Source organism: Parambassis ranga, chromosome 4, assembly GCF_900634625.1.
Source record: "Parambassis ranga chromosome 4, fParRan2.1, whole genome shotgun sequence".
NCBI lineage: Eukaryota > Metazoa > Chordata > Actinopteri > Ambassidae > Parambassis > Parambassis ranga.
Genome location: NC_041025.1, coordinates 14,633,253 through 14,656,593, shown reverse-complemented (window position 1 = coordinate 14,656,593; position 23,341 = coordinate 14,633,253). Strand labels below are relative to the sequence as shown.

At 41.0% G+C, this 23,341-nt stretch overlaps 1 protein-coding gene across 3 annotated transcripts in view; it reads left to right on the top strand.

Moving 5' to 3' along the window:
- The first annotated feature begins 5,127 nt into the window (after positions 1–5,127).
- Positions 5,128–23,341, top strand: part of nr5a2 (nuclear receptor subfamily 5, group A, member 2) — a 58,884-nt gene continuing 40,670 nt past the window's right edge. The window contains exons 1-5 of one of the 3 annotated variants that reach the window (XM_028403385.1): positions 5,128–5,708; positions 5,778–5,919; positions 8,667–8,785; positions 12,072–12,213; positions 18,017–18,726. In XM_028403385.1, coding sequence (XP_028259186.1) covers positions 5,838–5,919; positions 8,667–8,785; positions 12,072–12,213; positions 18,017–18,726 — 1,053 coding nt within the window. In that variant the 5' untranslated portion in view covers positions 5,128–5,708; positions 5,778–5,837. Of the gene's footprint in view, positions 5,920–7,214; positions 7,247–8,666; positions 8,786–12,071; positions 12,214–18,016; positions 18,727–23,341 lie in introns of those variants that run through there. The other 2 variants (XM_028403383.1, XM_028403386.1) reach the window with 2 other exon arrangements.

Here is a 23,341-nt window from a genome sequence, read left to right as displayed (position 1 = left end):
TGGCAGATTAATTATTATCTCGGATGTGTGTGTGTGTGCGTGCGTGTGTGCGTGTGTGTGTTGCGTGTCGGGACAGAGCAGTGGTTAACTTGTGTGAGTCACAGCTACCGCAGCATATATTCCTGGACATTCTCAGCATAGTGTTTATCCTATGTGTGTTTTCTCACATTTTTTATTAAATTTCATATTTATATCTCCTACTCTTATTGTTTCTAACCTTTCTCCACTTGTCTTTGCTTCTCACTCATTTTTCAGAATGTGATCTTAATGTGAAGTTTTGTTTTTGTAACAAAATTTTAATTCATTATTGTTCACTGAGTTTTTAACCTATTGCATTAGATGACTAGACCAGGTGAATCTGATGGTCACAACATAAGATTTTATACTCACCAAACCACTGACTAACCTCACATCTTGAATTATTCATTTATTTCTTTTACTTTGTAACTGGTTTATTTGAATGATAACTGACCGTTTATTTCCAGAGCCAGAATTGGGAGTCACTGCAGGATAATGTGGCTGAAAATAAATGTTTCTAACACATCCAACATCATGGACCTTTTTAATCAACCAATTGCGCTGATAAACTTTCACTGAAATGCATTAGTAAGTGTGGCAGAATCATTCAGCATTTTTTGTGTACATTTGACAATTCTGAATTCTGACAATTGACATTACCCCAGTGTTTGACAAGTCTTTGCTCTTTTAACCCGTCCATTTCCTCTTCCTTCTTTTCTTCCTTTGCCCCTCCTCCAGCTTTTGCCTTCCTTCTGTCAGAGATGTTAACAGGACATTCAGCTTTACATAGATGTCATATGCTTTCATCCTCTCCTGCTCCTCGACCCTCCTTCTGTCAAAAACATTAACAAGGTAGCTCCCAACCAAGACTTCTATTTCCACGCCCCTCCTGATGCCCGGCTTACTCATTCCATTCCATTCCCATCCTATAGTCCAGTGTGACTAAAATTCTATTAGCTATTTATTACCAGATGAGATAACTGACAGCCTACATTTAAGGACAATTCTGTAGAATTTAGTGGCATCGTTAGTGGCAGATTCCTAATTGTATCTTCCCCCCTTTACCATGTGTTGACATCATACAAATACACAATCTTTGCAATTTTTTAGGAAGATTAGGAAAGAATTAAAGCTGCAAACAGCATTGCGGGTCCTCGCACACCTTGCGTCGCACACCATCTGTTCAGACTTGGGTCAATAGCAGTACTGTAAGATTTTGTCCACATTGCATGAAGTATGTGGGTGGTTCTGCAAAAAATACAGCAAGTTCCTTTGTAATGGCGAATGAATGGTCAAATTTGAGGCCACGCCCTGGCCACACGGTAACACTTTTGAAAGAGTTTTGGAATGCGCCTATTCCCTAATGGTGTCCTGAGTGGACACAGTGAATTTCAGTTTAATTGGATGAAAGATGTGAGGTGTGAAAAGTTTTGTAGGAGGGTCACAAATCGCCAAAAAGGACCACAAAATTCAAGATGGCGGACTTCCTGTTGGGTTTGGAGGGGGGATCCAAGAGACTTTTTTGTGCGTATAGGGGTGATACATATGTGTGCCAATTTTTATGATCCTGTGTCAAACTGGCACCGTTCGGTGCTCAGGCCCTAATAAGAAAACCTTTATTTGTCCCACAATGGAGAAATTGCATATTGCATGTGGTGATCACTCATAACTGCACAATTATGGCATTGTGCTTAGGGCACATGTTTATCTTTTATATTTATTCCTGTAGTGTTGTAAATCATTAAAATGTGTGTGGAGCTCACTTCATTTTAAGTGTTCTTAGTCACTTGACAAGAAGATTACCAAAACCACTCAGACAGTGTCAGTGCCTTTCCACTTTAGGTCGTCAGCAGCACGCGCACAGAAACACATTCAAACATTCACGCACACGCACAAACAAACTCCTTTCTCCAGTCAAAAGGGTCCGTCTTTGTTTGATCCCTGTAAGGTTTATCTGCTAAGCCCAAATGTCAACACTTGCTGTTGACAGAGTCAGTTTCCTCCAATAATCTACTGACTGTCTAAATCCACAAAGACCTGGAGACCCGACAGGTAACAGCAATTGACCTGGGGGCACAAGACTTCAGGGCGGATGCATTAACATCTTCTCCAGGAGTAAGAAATGAAGCACACACAGTCAAGTGTCAAAAACTGCAGTGTCACCACATATCCTGTAGGGGCAGGCACCAAAAGCCAGTCAATCCCCACAGACTATAATGTCCAACAGAAACAAACATTACAGCCTAATACAATAATAACTGCACTGATGGTGACTTTTAATAAAACTCATTTTTTGAATTAGAACATTTGCATTAATGTGGGTCTGACTGCTTTGACACAGGCGGGTGTTGACCGTCAGCACAAAGGTCCTGCTTCTGTAACAGCCCGCTCACCTCAGCCTCACTTGTGCTCCACCTCTTAGCCTGTATTTGCATGAACCAGGAGATTCGGTGGACTCAGTCAGAAACATGGGTGTTGCTGGTATGTGTAAAATGGATATATAAATGTCTATGGCTTATTAAAATAAGTTTTTGTCTCATCATTTATCTAATGTATTTTTTGCTATTATTGTTATCTATATCCACCAACAGTAGACTAGAGTGCAAAAGACCTGTGCCGCTTCCTTTTTATCTTTCTGTTGTGCTTTGTTTACATTGGTCGAGTTGTGTTTGTGCCACACGCCAATTTCTTTGTTTTGCTTTATGAGTTGTTGTTCTGTACTCTAGGTGCTGCTGTATTTTTAGAACAAATGACTGTTTACATTACATCTTCAATACAGAAAACAGTGGCAGATAGCAGGGAAAGGTGTGTGTGTGTGTGTGTGGTGGAGGGGTGATTTCCTGGTTATGAATAGCAAATGTGTGTTGATTATATTTTAATGATGTGCGTGTGTGTTGCTATACAATTCCAAGGCCATTGTTTTTTGTATTCAAATACAAACACAGGCATAACCTAACACATATAAATACAAATAAAACCTGATCAGATGACTTCAAACTTGTAACATGACAGATGATTAGTCCAAAGTTTGACTTGAGTGCTTTCAACATGACTGTGTCATTTTATGTGACTTTTATCACCTCTAACTGCAAACTGTAACACTTCAGAGTCAATCAAATCTTTTTGATGTAGTCTCTCTCTCTCTCTCTCTCTCTCCTAATTAGGTCTTAGTTTTCAGTTTCTGTATTTATGAATAACAAGCCTCGCTTTTAGCACGCGTCCACACTTTTTGACCTGGCTTGCACGCTGCCTTACGTCCTCTGTGTTCCTTATTGTCTTTCATCACATCGACTACTATCTCAGTCTCTCCCTCTTTCTATACAAGTTAATCATTCCAGTAGAGCTAGCTTGCCAGAGAAGGTCTTATCAGTGTCTGTGTCATTTTATAACCTAACCTGCAGCCCCCCCCCCATCCACACTGCCCCCTAGTTGTCCTCTCCCCCTGTCATTTTCTGTCTCCACCCACTTTGGCCTGCAAGTTACCCAGTTTCAGCCAATCCTACTATGGCATTAAAGGTGTATTGGCTGATTGGTGGAACCCCTCCTGCACCCTGACAACAGTGTGGTTGGTCTGTTGGTCAGCATATGGTACCATGATGTTTTTCTTCAACTGTTTATGTCACTTTAGGTTCAGGAATGTAGTATGTTGATGAGTCCTCGTTGATGAGATAGGAAAACATGTGTATTTGGGGAAAGGGGAAAAAAGAAAAGAGGGAACACACAGAGGAGCTAAATGGGGAAAGTGGATCTGTTCTGTGTGCAGGCTGTTTGTCACTACATTAAGCTACCATTTATTAAACATAAAAAAACTTAAGTTACATTAGATTAAGGTGTTGTAGGTAATCAATGTAAACATTACATTTTTGAAAAAGAAAAAAAATATGAAGTTAGAATAGGTTTTACAAGCCTCCCGGTGATATTACAGCTGCTTTAGGAGAGCTTATAGTCCATACAAAAATAATATATATCTGTAATAATCTGAAACAGAAGTGAGGTTAAAGACCATGCAACAGGTCATCCTGGATTTGTATTTACACGTCTGCCAGGTTCCATTTATTACAGTTTTGTGCCTTTTAAGTTTTTCATACACTTATTTTTACATCGTTTTACATGAAAATATGAACATATGTGCATCTTTGTACAGGAGACTTCCGGTTATTCTGACCTATGGACGCCACCGTGTGTGGAGCGCGCCCTCTGCGACCCTTCAGGTGTGTCTGAGGATTTTTTTTTCCTGTGTCTCCGCTCATATGCTCGTCCTCATCCTGATAAGAATAGCATGGCTATAAATGGGAACTAAAATTAAATGCGCGTGTGGGCCTCTGTGTGTGAGTGTGTTGGCCCTGGTGGAGCATTAAAGACATGTGGCAACATTGTTTCTTTTATGTCTTTGTGTAATTAATTTGGAACGGCGTAAAAGTCCGAGAGTGACGTCGAATCACTAATTGATCCCTGCTCAACCAATTACTGATAATAATTCAGAAGCAAAGGTATAATTTATTGCGTAAGGGTGCTTCTGCTGGTGGTGGTGGGGTTATTTGATCCGATATGGAGGCCATGTTGAGCCTGAGGCCGGTGATGCCCAGGATTTCCTCAAAATTGAGAAAAAAAAAAAACTCCAAAAGCTGCAAATGCAGTTTAGGCTACATTTGTTAAAATTCATGTAGGCCTTTAAGAGAATTTCATGACCTTTCACTATAGAAAGAAAGAAAGAAAGAAAGAAAGAAAGAAAGAAAGAAAGAAGTCATTGCACTGTGTTTATTTAATTGAGCTGTAGACTGAGCTCTCTGGCAGAGAGAATGACTAAATGGTCATTTGGTTAATTATATGAAACAAGTAATGCTTTGAAGAGAACAGATTGTATTTAAAAAAAACTTTAGCTTGAAGATGCGCGTGCATGTGTATTTGCATGTGCTGCACTACGTCTCTGTGTAGCACGCTCCAACCCACATCACATACCTTACGCTCTGTTCTTGCCCTCCGTGCGCTCACGGGGAGTCTGCTCTCACTTGCGGTTGCATCACCTCTCTTGATTTCCTTGTTCTCCCTCCGCTTTTAAAGTCCATCATTAACGGGATTAAACAGCTGAGTTTTTAAGAGAGACGGAACTGGTGGCTTTGAGGCGATGTTTCCCGGTCTGCTCACCTGATTGGACCGGTGCAAAATGATGTCAGAAGACCACATGCGTTACGGATTGGAGAGAGCGGAGTAAACAAAGCCGCGAGGAGGAGGAGGAGAGGTCTCCACATCTCCAGACAGTCCGACCGACACACCGAATCCGACTTTACGCACAGAAGAAGGCGGTCCCGGCGGCGCGTGCTTGTCTTCTCAAGGCTGAAAGTTACACTGACAGTCTCACGTTAATGGGGTACGCGCTCTAAAGACTTTTGGAACAGATAAAGGGAAACTTACCATCGTTTTTTAATCCGGACGCTGCGCACTTTCTCGTTTAAGTAGACAGCGCGCAACTGCTCCATATAGAGTATTGAAGGAAACGGGCTTCATACTCTTACCTTATTTCTGATGTTTTGCGCAAACGTTATCAGACATTTTAATTTTAGTGTTTCAGAGCAGACAGACGCATCCGCTATGCAGCCGGGCCGTCTGGGGAAAGTCTGATATCTTTTGAATCAGGCTTCATCTTCAGAGCATGGTCCGATAAGAGGAAGAGCAACGAGAGACAGAAAAAAGTAAGAATTAAAGATCTGGGATACATTTTGGGCCACTTCGAGGTGTGTTTTTGAACGACTGCCTCTAAGGTCCAGGTGTCCCGCCGAGCGCGGCGCAGAGAGAGTCCAGCTCAGGCCGGCAGTGCTGACATGCTGCCTAAAGTCGAGACTGAATCCCTGGGACTCTCTCGATCGTATGGGGAACAAGGGCACATGCCAAGGAATATGCAAGGTAAGCGCTGTCATTCATTTGAACCTCACAGCGTAAATTCATAAGCTCTCACTTCAGCGAGTTTACGGAGCGTCATCGGAATTAAAATCTCCACTTTGTAGCCACAGACCTCCAGTGCATATGTCCTTTACCTTTTTTTGTGCCAGTTGAGACTAACGCAGGTCAAACTGTGTAGTTATTAAGTCAGTGTTATCTTGTTTATTGTAATGCAGTCACTCTGATCTTAATCAGTGTCTGCTATGTTTTTACAGTCTAATGATTTAAAAGCGTGTATTCAGATCCGTCTTGGACGCACTTTTCTTAGGTTTGGCCCGTGATCAAACAATTATTATACCCAGCTGTCAATCATGCTGAGAGTGTACAGGCGCCTGGTGCGTAAACCCCGGGACTGGCAGAGGTGCTCGGTTAACTTTTTAATTTTTGTGGTTTCAAAAAGAACCATTTGACTTCATCTCAGAAGAAAAAGAAATATGGAAATCAACTCAGCCTTTTTTTGCCAATGTATCTATAATCAGAGTTCCCTGAGCTCAGAGGTCTGATTTTATGACTGCACCTTCCAATGTTTTTGGATCTCAGACTATAAAGTTTAATCTGGACGCCTATGAATTATTATTTTATTTCTGTTAGACGCTGTAAAATCACTGTAATCAAATATCACATTGTCCTAACAGATTTATTATTTCACTTAAATTATAAATTGATGTTAAAAAATAGAAAAATAAAACAGCTTTAAATGTGCAAAACTGGTGTAAGGATTTAAAAATAAATATTTGATTGAAAGCCATCGGACAAGTGAACGTGTTAGAGAATGGATATAATTTTTTATTTCCCTAAGGCAGACATTAAAATGTTTTTCCTCGTTTTTCCCCCCTTTTTTACGCGTAAATTTAAAAGAGGGTCTGACTTATGCCAAGATAAACTTACGAAACCTGCACTCATTCCGCGCATGTCATTCCACAGCAATATAACCGGGCAATCAATTAGCCTGGTCTTGGTTTATGAGACGTTGATAACATACTTACTCAAAACAAGGAGTGGCTTGTTAGACAAGTCCGCTATCTACTTTTACACACGGCTAAAAACAAAGGTAGCTCCGACTTGAAAAGGTAAAAGAAAGAAAAAAGGAAAATCCTCTAAAAAAAAAAAAAACATATTTTTTTCCAACAAATGCAGCTTGTTTGGAATTTGCATGTGCGCAGCAGGTGAGAGACGCTCGTCACCGAATTGTGTGTTGCATCTTTTAAGACGATCTGCATGCGCAAACATGTCACACCTGCTACTGTCAGGGAAGCAGGAATTCATTTACAGAAAAATAAAATTTTTTAAGGTAGGACCATAATGCAGCTTTACAAAAGTCTGTGATTACATAATGCGTAAAAGGAAGATCCGATCATCCTAAGATTAATCTTTTTGAAATGCGTCTCTGAAAATATGTATCAGGTAATTTGTCATCTAGATAATTAACGGTGTCATTCGGTGCATGACTGGAACCAGAGTCCTCTTTATTAAAGTGCATTCATATATTGCTGCTGCTGCTGCCACGCGTTGTGGAACAGGCCCCTTACAAACGACTCCTTTCAGCGCTTTAAAGCAGAAGAAAGTTCGGAAATGGACTTTGCTTTGAGCTTCTGTGGAGGAAAAAAACCGGGAGCCTGTTGGAACTTGTTGCTTCAGCTGGAATATGCAGCGCTGATCCCAGCAGGGCAGAACGCGTTAACAAACTAGAAATCATGTCTAATTAAAGCGGTCTCTGTGAGGCAGATGGGTAGGTAGACTGAAGCAGAGCATATGATGGTGCGTGTGAAGGCCACGGAAGGATTTCTAGTTGACAAAATATTTCCACTTTTACAGCCACATCCACTGAGGTTTTCCTGGTTGCTGTTTTTTTATGATTATTACCATAAATGGTTTTGTAACTGTTGTAAACGTCACGCTGTGTGTTTGTTTAGCGCTGTCACACACAGTCTGATACGAGCAAGTATTTCTAATACGCAGGGAAAAACGAGTCAGGACAAATACTGAAATTTAAGTGCAAAGATTGTGCAAATTTACGCATTTCAAAACCGATGTTAAATTAATAAAAGTGCCGTTTTTACTCTCTTATTTAAATAGCCTCATAACTGAAACTTTTTTGGAATCTGTTGCAGTATTATTACGCACAACAGAAATCAGATGATACTGGCCTTTTTAGATTACGGGTGATTCCTTAGAAATGAATTTTAAAAAAATAATGATAATTCAAGTTTTGGTAATTTTGGTTTTGGATGTTTTTGCTCCTCGCCTGCAGGGATAAGGGCTTCTCTGTGTGTCTTCATTTGTCTGTGGGCGGTAACAGTTTCTCCTCCAATCCTTAAGTCTAATATCTCTCCATTTCCCCCAGCGATTCCACGACTTAGATACATGCATATTTATGAGGCTCACTTTCATGAGCTTTTTTTTTTGTATTTTCTGGCTCCTGTTTGCAACGAATGTAGAAGAAGAAGAAGAGAGGGGCAGTAACAGGGAGAAATAAACGATTGCGTTCTTTTTAACTACTTCCAAAAAAGCGACCATTCATCATCGACTTTCCCTTTTCAAATTAAACCCTCTCAAAAGTCTCACAGAACTTTGAAAGAAACAAATCAGTTGCGACGCATGGCTCCCCGCGGTTCATCTTGATGGATGAAAGCGGCCGTTTGGGAAAGAGATTGCTCAGCACTGAAATAGACCTCTCTTTCTCTCTCTGTGTGTGTGTGTGTCCTCCGCAGCTCCCCAGTTAAAAATGATGGACTACTCTTATGACGAAGATCTGGACGAGATGTGCCCAGTGTGCGGAGACAAGGTTTCAGGGTATCACTACGGACTCCTGACCTGCGAAAGCTGCAAGGTTGGTGCCCCTCAAACACTAAAGTAGAACAGAGCTGCACGTTTGCAACAACATTATGGTAAAAGTCTGCGTGTTATTGTGTGTTTAAGGTGATCTTTTTTGTATTTATTTATTGAAATAAAACATATTAATGGCATTAGTAGGATATAAAGTTAGTGTATTAACATGTGCCAGTGTAAGGTTACAGTAGGTGACAGTATTATGCATTATAGAGGTTATTAGCACTGTTATGCAGCAGGAGATCAGGGAAATTTCCCTGCATGTAGGAGCTTCTTTAAAGTACACCATAGAGTGTCTGTGTATTTCAGATGTTCAGTGTAGAGTGTGTTTTTGCATGGTAGGCATTTCAGCTGACATCCTTTTCCATTAGTGGCTTGCAGCAAGTGTAACATAGAGCAGAATGTTTCAGTTCCTCCCTATTTACATTTCAGGGGGAAAAAAAACCAACGGTAAAGAGGCCGAGCGTCAGATATTGTTGTGACAAGTTGATCTAACAAACTCTTCCTGAGAGGATTTTGTAAAGTGTGGAACAGTTTGGGAAACGAAAGTTCAAAAGCGTGCAAAGGACATTTGTAGTTTGTGCAACCGCCAACCGCAGGAGGAGGAGAAAGAGGAGGAGGAGGATATACTGTAGGCCATGAGGCAAAAGTACACAATAGTGTTGCTTCTGTTTGTGCAAGCTTGTTGTCTAACTCTCATCACAAGTTCATTAAGAGCTCAGCAGCACTGTGTGGCAGCAAACTGTTTCCATACGTTGGTTAATAATGAGGCTGCTCCAAAGCAGGCCACTTCTTGTGAGCTCCATCAACAACCTATTGGTTTCTTTCTGCCCTTTTCCGGTGATCATCTCAGCATGTAGCTAACAGGCATTTCCTATGTTTTTGTTTTTTCTTTTAAAGCTGTCAGCGTAAAATTAAGCTAAGACAAATGCCTCTGTGTTAACACTATTCAGTGTAAAATCGCAGCTCACACTATTGATGCAGCAGGGGCACATTTCTTGCCTATGCGGTCATTATTCAAAGCAGATGTTATAGATTTTATCCCATATTATGTCCTTGAGATGCTAAGCATTTGCTTGAAGGGAGACGTCAGTGGCATCTCTGCTGCTTTTCAGCCTCAGCACAGGCTCGTGTTGGAGAGTCAACACACAGTTTGTTGTGTGTGTGTGTGTGTGTGTGTGTGTGTGTGTGTGTGTGTGTGTGTGAGAGAGAGAGAGAGAGCAGGCAGGATGTAGATGAAGAGGTCTTTTATAAAGTGCTGTATGTCATTGTTGAAACATTAATGATATTGATAATTACCTGAAGCTTGTCATTGATTATCTCTTAAAATGTATGCAGCCTGTTCATTAAAAGTATCAGTATCAGGGCTGGACTGATATATCACTCTGTTGACATGTTACAGGTTCATTTTGACATTAATATGCTGTCGGTCAGGCATTGCAATCCTGTGTCGCTCAGAGTTAGTGTGAAAGCAGGTAAATTTCACTCTTAGCTTATTGTTAATATGAAAAATACACATTTTTATGTTTGGCTCATGTGCCGCCAGAGAAAAGTTACACTTTTAAAGGATATTTTTGCCTACACGTGCCAATTTACATGACAGAATCCTCCTAGATTTACCCACAATGTCACCCCTCTCCTCTCTATACACACTCACAGTCACTTTTTGGTAGCTTTGGTTCTGTTGCCTATTTTGCACTGATGGACACACACACGCACAAAAAAGTCACAAAAGTAAAGATTCTTTCTGATCATTATTCTCTCTTCTTTCCAAACTCACTCAAATGTACTTACACTCACACACACACCTCTCTCTATTCATGCACACACACAGTTTGGAGTTCTAACACAGCAGCTCACATAAAGTAAACATTATATCGGCTGAAAGTAAAACAAGATATGCTGCATGGTCCTAAAAAAATACAAAAAAAAAATATAGACATTACAAGCACAAGGTCAAGAGTCAGACATGTAGCGTGCACATCAAAAAAATATCTCTGTGGAAGTTAAATGAAAATAAATATAAGTAAAGCAAGCTGAGGTCAAAGGGATTGTTTTTTCATGGCAACACATGACAGTAATACAGCTTCAGGAGGATCTGAGCAGATAAAGTGGTAACATGAATATGTTTTTTTTTCTGACCAGTATTGAAGAGTAAAAGCTTTTTGCTAGTTGCTGTGGCTTTATGACAGAACACCAAGGTCAGGGACCCCCGAATACTTCAGCTTAGAACACTATGTGTGTGGACACCTATCAGTACCACACATAGGGTTTGTTTCACGAGCTTTACACTTCATGTTAGTTAGTGGGATGATGTTTTCAGACAGCAGTCAACTTTTTTTTTTACTTTGTGAGTGGGATTGTTGTCCACCTAATCTCCAGACGTAACATTGTGTGGTTCTTAAAACATGTTTGAATCAGATATTTATAGGACACGCTGTGAGCTAAATGGAAAATTGGGGGGAGAGAGTTCTCTCTGAAGCATGGATTTTTATTTTTTTTTATTTTTTGGCACATAAATAATCCAAAACCAAGTGCAGTGCTTTTTTTGCTTCTTTTTAACAGATCAGGCAATGCAGATTGTCAATTAAATTTGTGTTTGGTGAGATATTGACAGCAGCAAGTCCTTTTTTTATTTTTATTTTATTTTAAAGACTAGTTTTAAAGATTCTCCTCCTAGGTTATGGATCTAGAATACGTTAAGACCATCTTCCCTTCGTTTGATTTTCACTGCTGCTGCCAATAATAAATTCCATGTTGCAGGTATGAATCTCTGTAATCCCGGAACTGTGAATTATGGATATAATTTATTGGATTTTTTTGGAGTCCTGCACTCATATTTTTAAATAATTAAATGGAGAGTTGAAAAGATGCTTACCCGGTAATTCCCAGAGTCTTTTTTTTTATGTGAACAGAGAATATTGAGGATATTAATGTCATTTTCGCATAAACCAAATTAGAATTTCTCTATGAAGTCGTCTATAATGCAGTGAAAATGTGTGTGAAACGGGTATTTATGTTTTGCTTTTCTATCTATATCTATAAATAATGTCATTGCAGCTCAGTTTCAATCATTAGTAAAACAAAGTGTGTGTCTGCTTTGTATTGTGCATCTGTGTGTATCACATTAACTAGAGTGTAGCTTTCAAAACTTAACTGTGTCTCTGTGTGTGTGTGTGTATCCATCAAGCCTGTCCCTCTCCATCTGTCTGGGAGTGTGAATGGGCCAATTACTATTGCATTGCAGGGGTCAAGCGGGTTGACGTCTTAATTGGTTCTCTCTGCAGGGCTTCTTCAAGCGCACCGTCCAGAACAACAAGCGTTACACATGTATAGAGAACCAGAGCTGCCAGATTGACAAGACCCAGAGAAAGCGCTGCCCGTACTGCCGCTTCCAAAAGTGCCTCACTGTCGGCATGAAGCTAGAAGGTAAAAAATCTCACATTTTACATTTTAACTTGTAGCTGGATGACTTGAAATGATGTGTTTTTGTTGATGTTTGGCTTCAGTGTAAACATTATAGTGAGTTACAATACAGGGAAGCAATTTATCAGAAGTGAAGTGTTCGTTTTTAACTAGGGCTTATGAACATGTGATTGTCCAATAACCAGTAAAGTCCTTATAACCAAGTGAATGTTGATTTGATTTAGTATTTAAATAAAGCCTATAGTTGCATGAAACAAGAAGGCAAAGCATGCACTGCACAGCCTCCAAGTTCTCACTTTCATCAGGAGTTTTCATTATTTGTCTTTTTATAGACCCTGGTCTATATTTTTTTTTTATTTTATTTTTTTTAATCAACAGTTACCACTGATTCTCTGGTTATATAAAATACACTTCTAACATATGATCCAGATCTCACAGTGCACATGTGCAGAATTGGGAAAAAGATGGAGGCAGTGTTAACTGCAATGTGTCCACTGTATGTATATATGTGTACATATATTTTTCATGATATGATAGCTGTCAGATTGTCTGATTACTATTTCTGTAACGAGTTAAAAAATATAACAAGGAGCAGCTAAAATTAGAGATGGATTGCTTCTGGACTTCCAGAGAGGTGTTTGAAAAAAAAAAAGACAGAGCGAGTCTTTTTTCCACACTGATTCACAGTTGACCATTTGGAAAGTGAAAATATTCTTTGACGATCAATTTGCACGTGAATACTTTCCTTCTAAATTGAGACATCCACTTTGACAAAATGATTGCCTGTGCGCAAGATTATATTTATTTAAACATTTAACAGCAAGCATATAATATCAAAAATGTGCACCAAGAACATCTAATTCAGCTGGTGTGTTGAAATCCAGTATTAGTATTTGAGATGAGGTCTAGAGGGGGAAGTTGGGAGGGTATCTGGTAGCCTTCTTTGTGCACTTAAACATGCCAGACAAAGTAATAGATAAAATATTAGACTTGGCCACAAGGCGAGAATGGTAATGATGATACTTTTGGCTGGTCAGTCGGAGGCCTCTTTGTTTAATTTGAACACGCTCATTCAAACATGGCAATTTTCAAGCGACAGAGCAAGAAACCTTCTTTTGCTATAGTCAAACATAATATTTTTGTTTTATTCAGAAATGTTGCTATGTATAACTGGCAATGGAGATTTAAAAACTATAAGCTTCAAATAAAATCATCTTATGTTGGCATCAGTCTAATAAAGAGACAAAATCTTTCCATTTTTTGTAATTTACACTATATTAAAAAAAATCCCTGGATGCCTGATTAATACATATACAAGTGAAAACAAAAAAATAAAAGAAATAAGACCCTGAGAGGATTAAAGTAACACAAAGACAGCCTAACTAAAATCTTTCCGGAGGCTTCTCCCTTTACCTGCCATGTGCACTGTAATTAATTGCTGTTAATTGTGAATGGCCGCTGGGCAGAGTGTCCCGGCCTGTCATTTTCCAAGCTGACACTAGTTGGAGAGAGGGAGGGAGGGAGGGAGGGGAAGGGTTAGTGGTTTGATTTGTTTTTGCTGGCGGTAACTTTCAGCTCGGGGGCAAGACGGGGCCCTCCAGCACTCTGTCAGGGACCAGAAGCTCTAGTGGGCGACTCCTGCCACAACCACTGACGACCTCCCATATAGAAAGGCTGACACTCTTCACTGCACACACACACACTACACTGTATATATACACACACATACAGCTCTCACCCTGGTAAACACATGCATATATTCATAAGAAGCCCAAAAAAAATGGTGTTCAGAAGGCCACAGGGCAGAGGGAGAAGCTGTCACTTTGTGCGCTACAGTGGTGGAAAAGAAAAGGAGGTTTCAGGTCATCTGCTTTTGTTATTGCAAACTTTTCATTCCACTACATAGCACCTTGCAGCAACATGTTACTGTGGGATATCATGTGTCAAGAAAACAGCATGTGGTGTCGCTTTTTACTTCTCCAGTGTTCAGTGTCCTTATCGTTTGTTGAGAAAGTGTGCCAAGTATTCAGACGGAAAGTTGGCCTGTGTGTGTGTGTGGTAAACAGGGTGAAACAGCACAGGAGCACCTATCAGAGTCGGTAAACAGTGACATGTCTGTCACCTCGTCCCAGCGCTACAGCACTGTGGGAGAACAGACGTATATTGTTTTTCAAAATATAACCTCTTTCTGTAATCTGGTTTTTAGTGTGACCACAAATGACATAAATCATAAAATATCATTGCAAAGCAAAGCATGGAGCCCAGCAGCCAGCACACAGATACTACCACCTGCTTCTCAGTATGCTGTGTAGCATGTCTGGTTCTACGAGCATTGACTCATTGAGAAAAAGAAAAGACTTGATCCATTAGAACGTCATTCACGTCAGAGTTGCTGAAGCGTGCCGTATGTGAGCAGCTCCCACTGGCATCATTTTCTTTTTTATTTCTGCTTGCTAATAGTTGCCTTACATCACATGCTTCACTGAGCTGCCTAATATTTCCTTCTTGAGTGTATCATCATAAAGACAGAGCATGGAACAGGAGTATTTGTGATACTGAATACACCTTGGTTCCACTGTGTGGAAACATGATGACAGTCAGGAAAAACAGTGATGATCACAACATTTTAATGCTGTCTGTGCTTCTATGTAAAGCAGGAGGAAAATGATGTTGAGTAAAAGTGGCCAATGTGGAAATTATTTAACCTAAATGTGCTTTTTGGGCCTGCCCGTCTTCCTGTCACATGGCACTGCAGTTCTTTAATTTATTTGTTTGTATGCAATTAATCCTCCATTAAATTTAACTTCAATAATTACTATGACTTCTGAGCCTGTGAAGAGCCATTCAGCTGAAATTAGCAGCACCAGCTGAGTGTTTGTATTCCTCTCGGCACCTCTCTCCCTCTCCCTCCTCTTTTTTTATTTTTATTTTCCTGCTGTCTCCATCTTTCTCGCTCTGATTTGTCTTCCATCAGCTTCCCAGTACCTGCGGTGGAAGCCAGAGAGCTGTCCCATTACTTATGCATAGGTATCATAGGTATTCATGTGTGTGCATGGGATAGGGCGCATCCAGAGCAGGGGCCGGGGCCCCGACATGACAAACAGGGTGTCAGCAAGGCTCCGCGGGACCCATTAATATGCCGGCAGCCGACAGGGATCCTCACCTACGCACGCTTAATATTCCTGTATATTAAACAACCATAAATCAGAGGATATAAGCAGTGTGTGTGTGTGTGTGTGTGTGTGTGATGTGTTAGGGGCTATGTGTAGGTGAGTGTGTGTTCTACATAGGTGGTGTGTTTGTACATGTTTGAGATGTACAGGGGGCACAGAATACTTTGGGGGGATGTGGTTGGGCCAGTTTAGGAATTTATGGACGGCGTGTGCATTTGTGTGAATGTGCATTAAGAAAAGGGGAACTCTGAGTGGGAGACACCCTCAGCCTTTTAGCCTGGCTTTAGCCTCCAGAGCTTCACGGCTAACCCACAACATCCCTGAGCTCAGATTCACACTAATAGAATATGTCTCTTTGTACTTTCTTTTCTTTTGAGGTTTCAGCTTCATTTATACATTTTCTTTTGATATCATAATTGTTTCTCCTTTTATACATTTCTCTGTACTAAGGGCTCATTACTGTGTTTAAGCTGTGTGTGAGGTTGGCTCTTTTTGCTGATGAATGTTGATTACCACATTTTTACATATTTCTGTTTTAAAGAAAGAAACTTCTATTTGAAGATCTCAGTTTCGGTCTCTTTTGCGTCACCTATGGCGACAAGTTGTAAATGCAGGTGTGTGTCCGAAACTCACTTCCCAGGAATCTGAATATTAGCTGTGTGTGAGTGGACATGGTGTTATCCCATTTGGCATTATAGTGACTTAATAGACATTTATTAAAATAAAGAAAAAGATCTTTCCTCAAAAAAAAATTTATTTTTATTTGTTTATCTATTATTCTATCTACTATTAACATCTCTCCACCTCATTCAAACATACGCCCCCCCCCCCCTCTACTAATCAGTGTTACATGAATGCAAATAACCTTGTTTAATTAGAGACAAAGAATCTCTGTGTGTGTCTGTACGTGTGATGGCAAGACCTACAACCCCCCCACACACAGACACACACACACACACACACCTCACCATCCGCAAACCTGATATTCATGATATGATGTTGGTCCCAGGGTCCGAGGCAGGCGAGGAAAGGCAGTGAGGGCCTAATTTTGTTTTCCCAGTAGGGCCAACTATTAGTTTCTCAGCTCATTAATTACGCTGTTGTGGAGAATCATTAATAGTTAACGTCGCCCAACAATAATGTATAATGGATACATTTGACGGGGCTCCTGATTTCTTCTTCTTTCTTTTTTATCCCTTTTGATGTGTGATCAAATTTTAACGGTCATAATAATCCCTGAGCCTGTGTGAGTGGGCATCGCATGGAGTTGACCCCAAGCATGTTGGGAAATGTGTGTGTGTGTGTGTGTAAATCACATACCTTTTAAGCAATCAGTGGCTCTCTCCAAGGTGGCAGGAGTGTCTGGCTTGCTCCCATCTCTTTCTTGTGATCCCAACCTGTGTGCGATATTTTTCATGTTAGTCATTTGTGCTTCTTTCTGGGCAGTGAGCATGTGTATGTAAGTGTGTGAGAGTGTGTGTGTGTGTGTCTTGGGCTTCTCTCTCAGATCAGTGACAGACACATTTTGTGACGGAGGTCATTAAAATCACTCCCAAGGCAGCTTGACGTGTGTGTGTGAGTGTGTGCGTGCGTGGTTGTCTGACTATCGTTACCCCGCGTTCTTCAACCCCCACCCCCCCCCCCCCACCCCACCCATGCCCTTTCCACACCCCCTCTTCAATTTTCTTCCTCTGTTCTTTCAATCATCCGTCAAGACATCCCAACTTGGAGTGGACCCAGGCTGACTTGCTGTGTTATCTGTCTATGAATATATGTGCATTTATTTGCATTCAGTCAGTTTCTTTTTTAGAAAAAAAAGTTAACAAATACAATAAAACATTTGTCTCTAAAAATCTGAAATATTGGAATCAGCCAGTGTTTTTACGACTGCATAGAATCCCAGACGTCCGTTAGCTCACTCCACGCTGAGCTCGGCGAGCCTCGTCAGAGTAAGAGGTAATTAAGTATGAATAATTAACACCAGCGCCCCCCAACCGAGAGACAGCAGAGCAGCTTCCCCGTGGCAGCAGTCAGCTAGATCACACATGGGCCCTCGTAGCAGTCCACTGTGTGCCCAGTTCATTCATTAGATATACTGGCGGCACAGGCTCGTTGTGATCCTCACCACAGGACCTTGCACTGAGGGGGGAAGAGGCAGGGGGGGGGGCATCATGGGTATGTTTGTTTAAAGAGCCCCAATTTAGTTATAAGTCTTTCGCAGTCTTTGGATTTTGCATAAAGGAAGAGCTTCTGCTAATTGACAGTGAACGCTTCTGAATAGTCAGACAGCAATTTTTTTTAAAATGCGTGTCTTGGAAACAGAACTGGAATTTTCTTTGAGCATTGGAGGTGTGTGTGGTGCGAGATGGAGCCAGCTGTTCAATGATCATTCTGCCAGATGGGTTCATAGAAGTTTGAGTCAATGAGTAACATGTCTATCTGTCAGATCTGTTGGGTTTAAGAGTCAACAAGTAAATGTAATCATCAAGGGAAAACCTTTGCCCTATATACAAGTTCCAGATTTCCACCTCCACAACATGTTGCTATATATAATACACAGAAGAATAAAGTTCCACATATTATGAAGCTAATTCTTTGCTCTTTTTTTGTCTCCTTTTCTGTTTGCCTGTCAGCTGTGCGAGCTGACCGCATGCGTGGTGGTCGCAACAAGTTTGGCCCAATGTACAAACGTGACAGGGCCCTCAAGCAGCAGAAGAAGGCACTGATCCGAGCCAATGGCCTGAAGATTGAGGCCATGAGCCAAGTGATGCAGGCTGTACCCACTGACCTCACCATCTCCTCAGCCATCCAGAACATCCACTCAGCAGCCTCCAAGGGGCTTCCACTGAGCCACCATGCTGGCCATCACACCGCTCACCACCACCACCATCATCATCATCACGCAACCGCCCTGCCCCCCACAGACTACGACCGCAGCCCGTTCGTCACCTCGCCGGTCAGCATGGCGATGCCGCCACACACTGGCAGCCTGCAGGGTTACCAGGCGGCTTACGGACACTTCCAGAGCACGCGTACCATCAAGTCCGAGTACCCAGACCCCTACACCAGTTCGCCAGAGTCCATCATGGGCTATGCCTACGTCGACGCCTACCAGTCGGGCTCCCCACCCAGCTTCCCCCACCTGATCGTAGAGCTGCTAAAGTGTGAGCCGGATGAACCGCAGGTTCAAGCCAAGATCTTGTCATATCTGCAGCAGGAGCAGGCCAGCCGGGGCAAACACGAGAAGCTCAACACCTTCGGCCTGATGTGCAAGATGGCCGACCAGACGCTCTTCTCCATTGTAGAGTGGGCACGCAGCAGCATTTTCTTCCGTGAACTCAAGGTACGTGTACATGATCCACTGAAGTCAGGCTTTGGTTTGATAGGGGGGAATATTTTACTATCAACAACCTTATTTAGATAGTTTAGGCTGTCAATCCTTTCAGACATGCTGACATATTATTTAGGCTTCATTCTGTTTGTACTGTCTCTACAGTGCTTTAACAACTGATCTTGCATTTTGTTCCAATGCTAAAGCACTCACCACAGTGTCATCCATAATTGACAGTACTTTACACAGAGCGCAAGCATCATCTGTTCAATCCCTTATCGCCAACAGACCTTTAATGTCCTTTTTTTTTTTTTAACGATGCGGCTCAACACTAATACACAAGGCTACCAGGGGGTTGGGGGGGACAAGGGAGGGTCAGCTCTGAGCTGCCACCGCTGTCTGTTCACACACTGCCTGATCAAAATTCAGCAGCCAGCTGTATTTACCCTGTGCATGACATGTTATCGCTATGGGTTTTGAAAACTCTGACTATGAGCTTCAGGCACATTTCAAACTAACAGGGATGTAGTCTGAATGTTTTATGTGAGCTGAATGCCGTTAGACGTATGAGGGCATGCATTGTGCGACCATGTAAGATAATCTAACCATTTTATGTACAAGATAGCCGCACATAGGCAATGCATTAGTCTTTGTTTAAAATGTTATTTCAGCTTAAGATTCCTTTAATATTTAATCATTTGGGATGCACCTAGTCTCTTAAAACACCAAAACTGGACCCTGTAAACAGGGTGACTGTTCATCAAAGTCAGTCCCAAATGACCAATGGTAACAGTTCACCAATGCTTCACTGTAAAATGTGATCATTCCCACTTCTATTCATCACAGAGCTCCAGGGAGATTGTCTGGTGTGTGTTTGTATGCTTGCAGCTTTATTTGCTTTGAATGAAGGTTAATGTTCAGAGCGACATGAAAGGCATTTGATTAGTCCGTGCTTCACCTGTTTTTTTTTTATCTTCCCCTTGTCTGATTTTTTTTTTTTCACTGCATCGCCAAAGGCTCAGCTGCATATTCATGGGCCCGGGCCGGTTGTATTAAAAAAAAAAAAAAAAAAAAAAAAATCGAAATATTTAATATTTTGTTTTCAAAAGGCAGAAAATAATAGGTGTAATACTAAAAACTGAGCCAATTACAACACAGATAAAAAGTCCTTGAAAAACACATGTTGACATTTAGCATGCGCCATGTCCCCGCTGTTGACATTTTTTTAAAGAGATCTGTATTTGCATTCACCTCATACACACACATACAGACACACAAAAGCTCATTGTAGGGTGTGGCCACAGCTAATAACTGTATGTGGTTTGCCCATTAACTTTGAATGATCATTTTTGCTCCATTATGAAGCCTCTATTTCTCACACCCTCATCCTAATTCAATTATCTCAGCCACTTGTGTTTGTCACTCCCTGATTTGCTGCTGAATGAGCTGTCATTATGTTTGCCTAATGACTACCCATATTACTGGAGCTTAATAGTAATTGAGCCGAGTGCTTGTTACAAAGGTAGAAAATGACCTAGGCTTAATGCACCCCCCCCCCTTCTCATATTTGTTTTTTTTTTTTTTAAAGAGGTAGGACAGCATTTCACCCAAGTGAGACAGATAATTGCACTCACCCCCCCCCCACTTCCCCTGTTTTGAAAGAGTCATCTGAAGCACAAGGGGGATTGACAAATAATGTGCTAGCTGTGGCTCTGACAGATTTTCCCACCGTCCTCCCGTCTTTGCTTGTTTCCTATTATTGCTGAGCTGGAGACAGAGAAGCTAATCAATTATTTTAGAGACATTTTTTTAAGGCTTTTTTTTTCTTCATCTAAGCTCTGAGGTGGCTAATAATAATAATTATCCCTTAGCTGAATAGTTTGTCACCAGCGCAGTGTGGGTGAAAATATGTTTTTATGTGTCTATAAAGTGAATATTTTTACCTTTTATTTATAGCAATCTCAGTATTTTTGTGGCTTAAGTCTACAAAGTGAAGGGACTAAATGCACTACTGTGTTATCTTTATCCTGGTCATTTTCTAAACATCCACCACTTCATTCAGTACATATTATAAACAGCCTGTTTCTGTCATCATTGCTTTCTTTGAACTACACACAAAAAAGAGGCTGTGGGAAGGTTTAACTCTTAATAAACAAACCCTGGGAAGTCTAATAAATTAAATGAGTTGATTGAAGATCCAATTTCTCCTTCACCCAAGTCCTCATTTTAAGTCTAATGGAAATTATAAGAGATTTTATGCTGAAATGTGTAAAGTGAATTTCTTGAGCTGCTCATGTTGATTTATGTGCAACAAGTAGTGTGTGTGTGTGTTTTTCATATAGTCTTTTTAATTACAAAAAGTGATGTTCCTGTATCCATCTGACCTCCTGCACCTCTCGCTAATACAGATCTGACTATTAGATGTGAGGTCGAGCCTGCGATCGGAAAGACAGGAAGCAGAGTAGAATTAAGTTTGTCACAGGAGTAGTGTCCTGCTGTAGGAAGTTATAAATACACTTTCATTTCACACACACGCAGACATACCCACATTAAGACACAGACACCACTCACACATAACGTACAGTCCCTCTCACTATTATTAGCTCTGTAAGAACAAAAGAATTTCTCTGGTAATAGAGCCAGGCTGCAAAGGGTGTGTGCGAGGCGACTGCCAAAAGAGTGTTTAAAGATTTAGTTTCCATAAGTTGGCCTCAGTCACGGGACTCATAAATATTTAGCCATTAGGAGAACCTTTAGAGCGCTCCCTATTCTTCTCCTATGTGGCACACTGCCCCTCTCTTCCCCCCTCCCTCACATTTTCCTTCTGGGAATGAGGCATGACGCGAGGAACATTTATTTCTAACACCTTGGATCCGAGAAGTTGTTGTTGGTGGTGGTGGTAGTGATGGTGGGGGTTACCCAGCTGCCAACATATCTTAGATTCGATTGGTTTAACACATTGACAATTAGAGTGAAGCAGGTCTGAGGCACTGGTTTTGAAATCAGTGGCGTCACACTTGTGGTTCTTTCATAAAATTTGAAGTTGAAGACAGGTGCATGTGTAAATGTGTGTGTTCACGAATGACTTCAAATCAATTGCCCATGTTCCTCCCTCAACATTAAATATTGAGCATGTGTTAGCCAAGATATTATTGTTGTTAAAGATGCAACTTCAGGTCATTTTCTTTATCAAATTTGTTTTTTTGGATTAGATCACACGGACAGAACTGTGAGCCTTGGCTGAACCTCTGGATACTGTCACTAATTTCCTCTGTCTGAAACTGCTAAAGTGTTTTAGAACAGTTTGATTTTTGATGACCATTCTTTACCTCATTCCCTCATTCCTAAAAAATGTGGGTTGTACAGATGGTTGTGATTGATCCTGTTTGATGAGTTAGTGCTCCAGAAAATCTTTCACAAGTTTGGCTTAAATAAGAGTTTAAATGCGTCTTTGTTGGCTTTCTTTTTCTTTTTGCCTTACTGTAAAATCAGAGTAAAATCAGAGTATAATCAGCGTGTATGTCGGTTTTCACGCGTGTTCAAAGGGGGGAAAACAAATGTGTTTGTCTCTCCGTGACATTTGCTGGCACCAGGCTGGTACAGTGCCATCCCTGCCCTCCCTCCCTCCCTCTCCCCCTCCTGTCCTGCCATGAACCCCTCTGCCTGCCCTGCTGCCAACTGCAAGCCTGATACTACAGGAGATTTTTGTGGGTTAATGAACAACCCACTGATAGATGGTCTATTTTATTTTATTTTTTCATAAAAGCTTTATTGGTTGTGCTTGTTCTTGGATTTCAGCTTTAAATCATCATTTGATGGTGCATCGTCGGGATGTTTTTGAGAAAGAATACGCACAAGTAACATCATCTCCTTTTTGGATTTAGAAAAATAAATAAAAAAAAAAGACAAACTTTCTTTTTTCAATATTGGTCCCACCTTTCTTAAAACACATCTGATGTTTTTTTTTATGTGCGTGTGTATATTGTATGACTCATAGTGTTGCTGCTCCGGTGCTACCCTCTCTTCCATTGTTCCAGAACAGGGATGGCAAGCCCACCTCCCACCACAAACACAATGGGAAGCAGAATTTAGAAGGGCGATCGGGACTATTGATGATTCATATGTTTATAGCTCACCTTCCTAACTGTAGTCCCTTTTCACCACTGCCCGCACCCCGCCACCCCCATCCCCCTTTTCCTCTCTACACCCTTTAATAAAAAAGGATGTGTGGTTGGTGTTGGGTTAACCAGAACTTTTGTGTGTCTCGTCAACACACAGCACGCAGAGGTGAATAAAGGAATGGCAAACAATGCCTTATTGGATTTATTAGTAGTAGTAGAATTAGTATTATTAAGGTTTGAAGGAGTACAATAGCCTCAATGTACACGTTTACTTCAATTACAGGCTGAAACCAACAGACCAGCTTTAAAGAAGACACCATGTAACTTCATACATATATTAAGTCCATTCACTTGTTATAAATGAAGCGGGAAGTAAAGTACCCATGACGTTTTGAAATGTAGCTCCACTGTTTATTTTAGTCGTCCAGGGACAGTTGTTTGGGGGGGGGGGGATCCAGACAGATTTTTTTCTGTTTCAATGTCTCTTTCTTTTTCTCTGTTTTGCT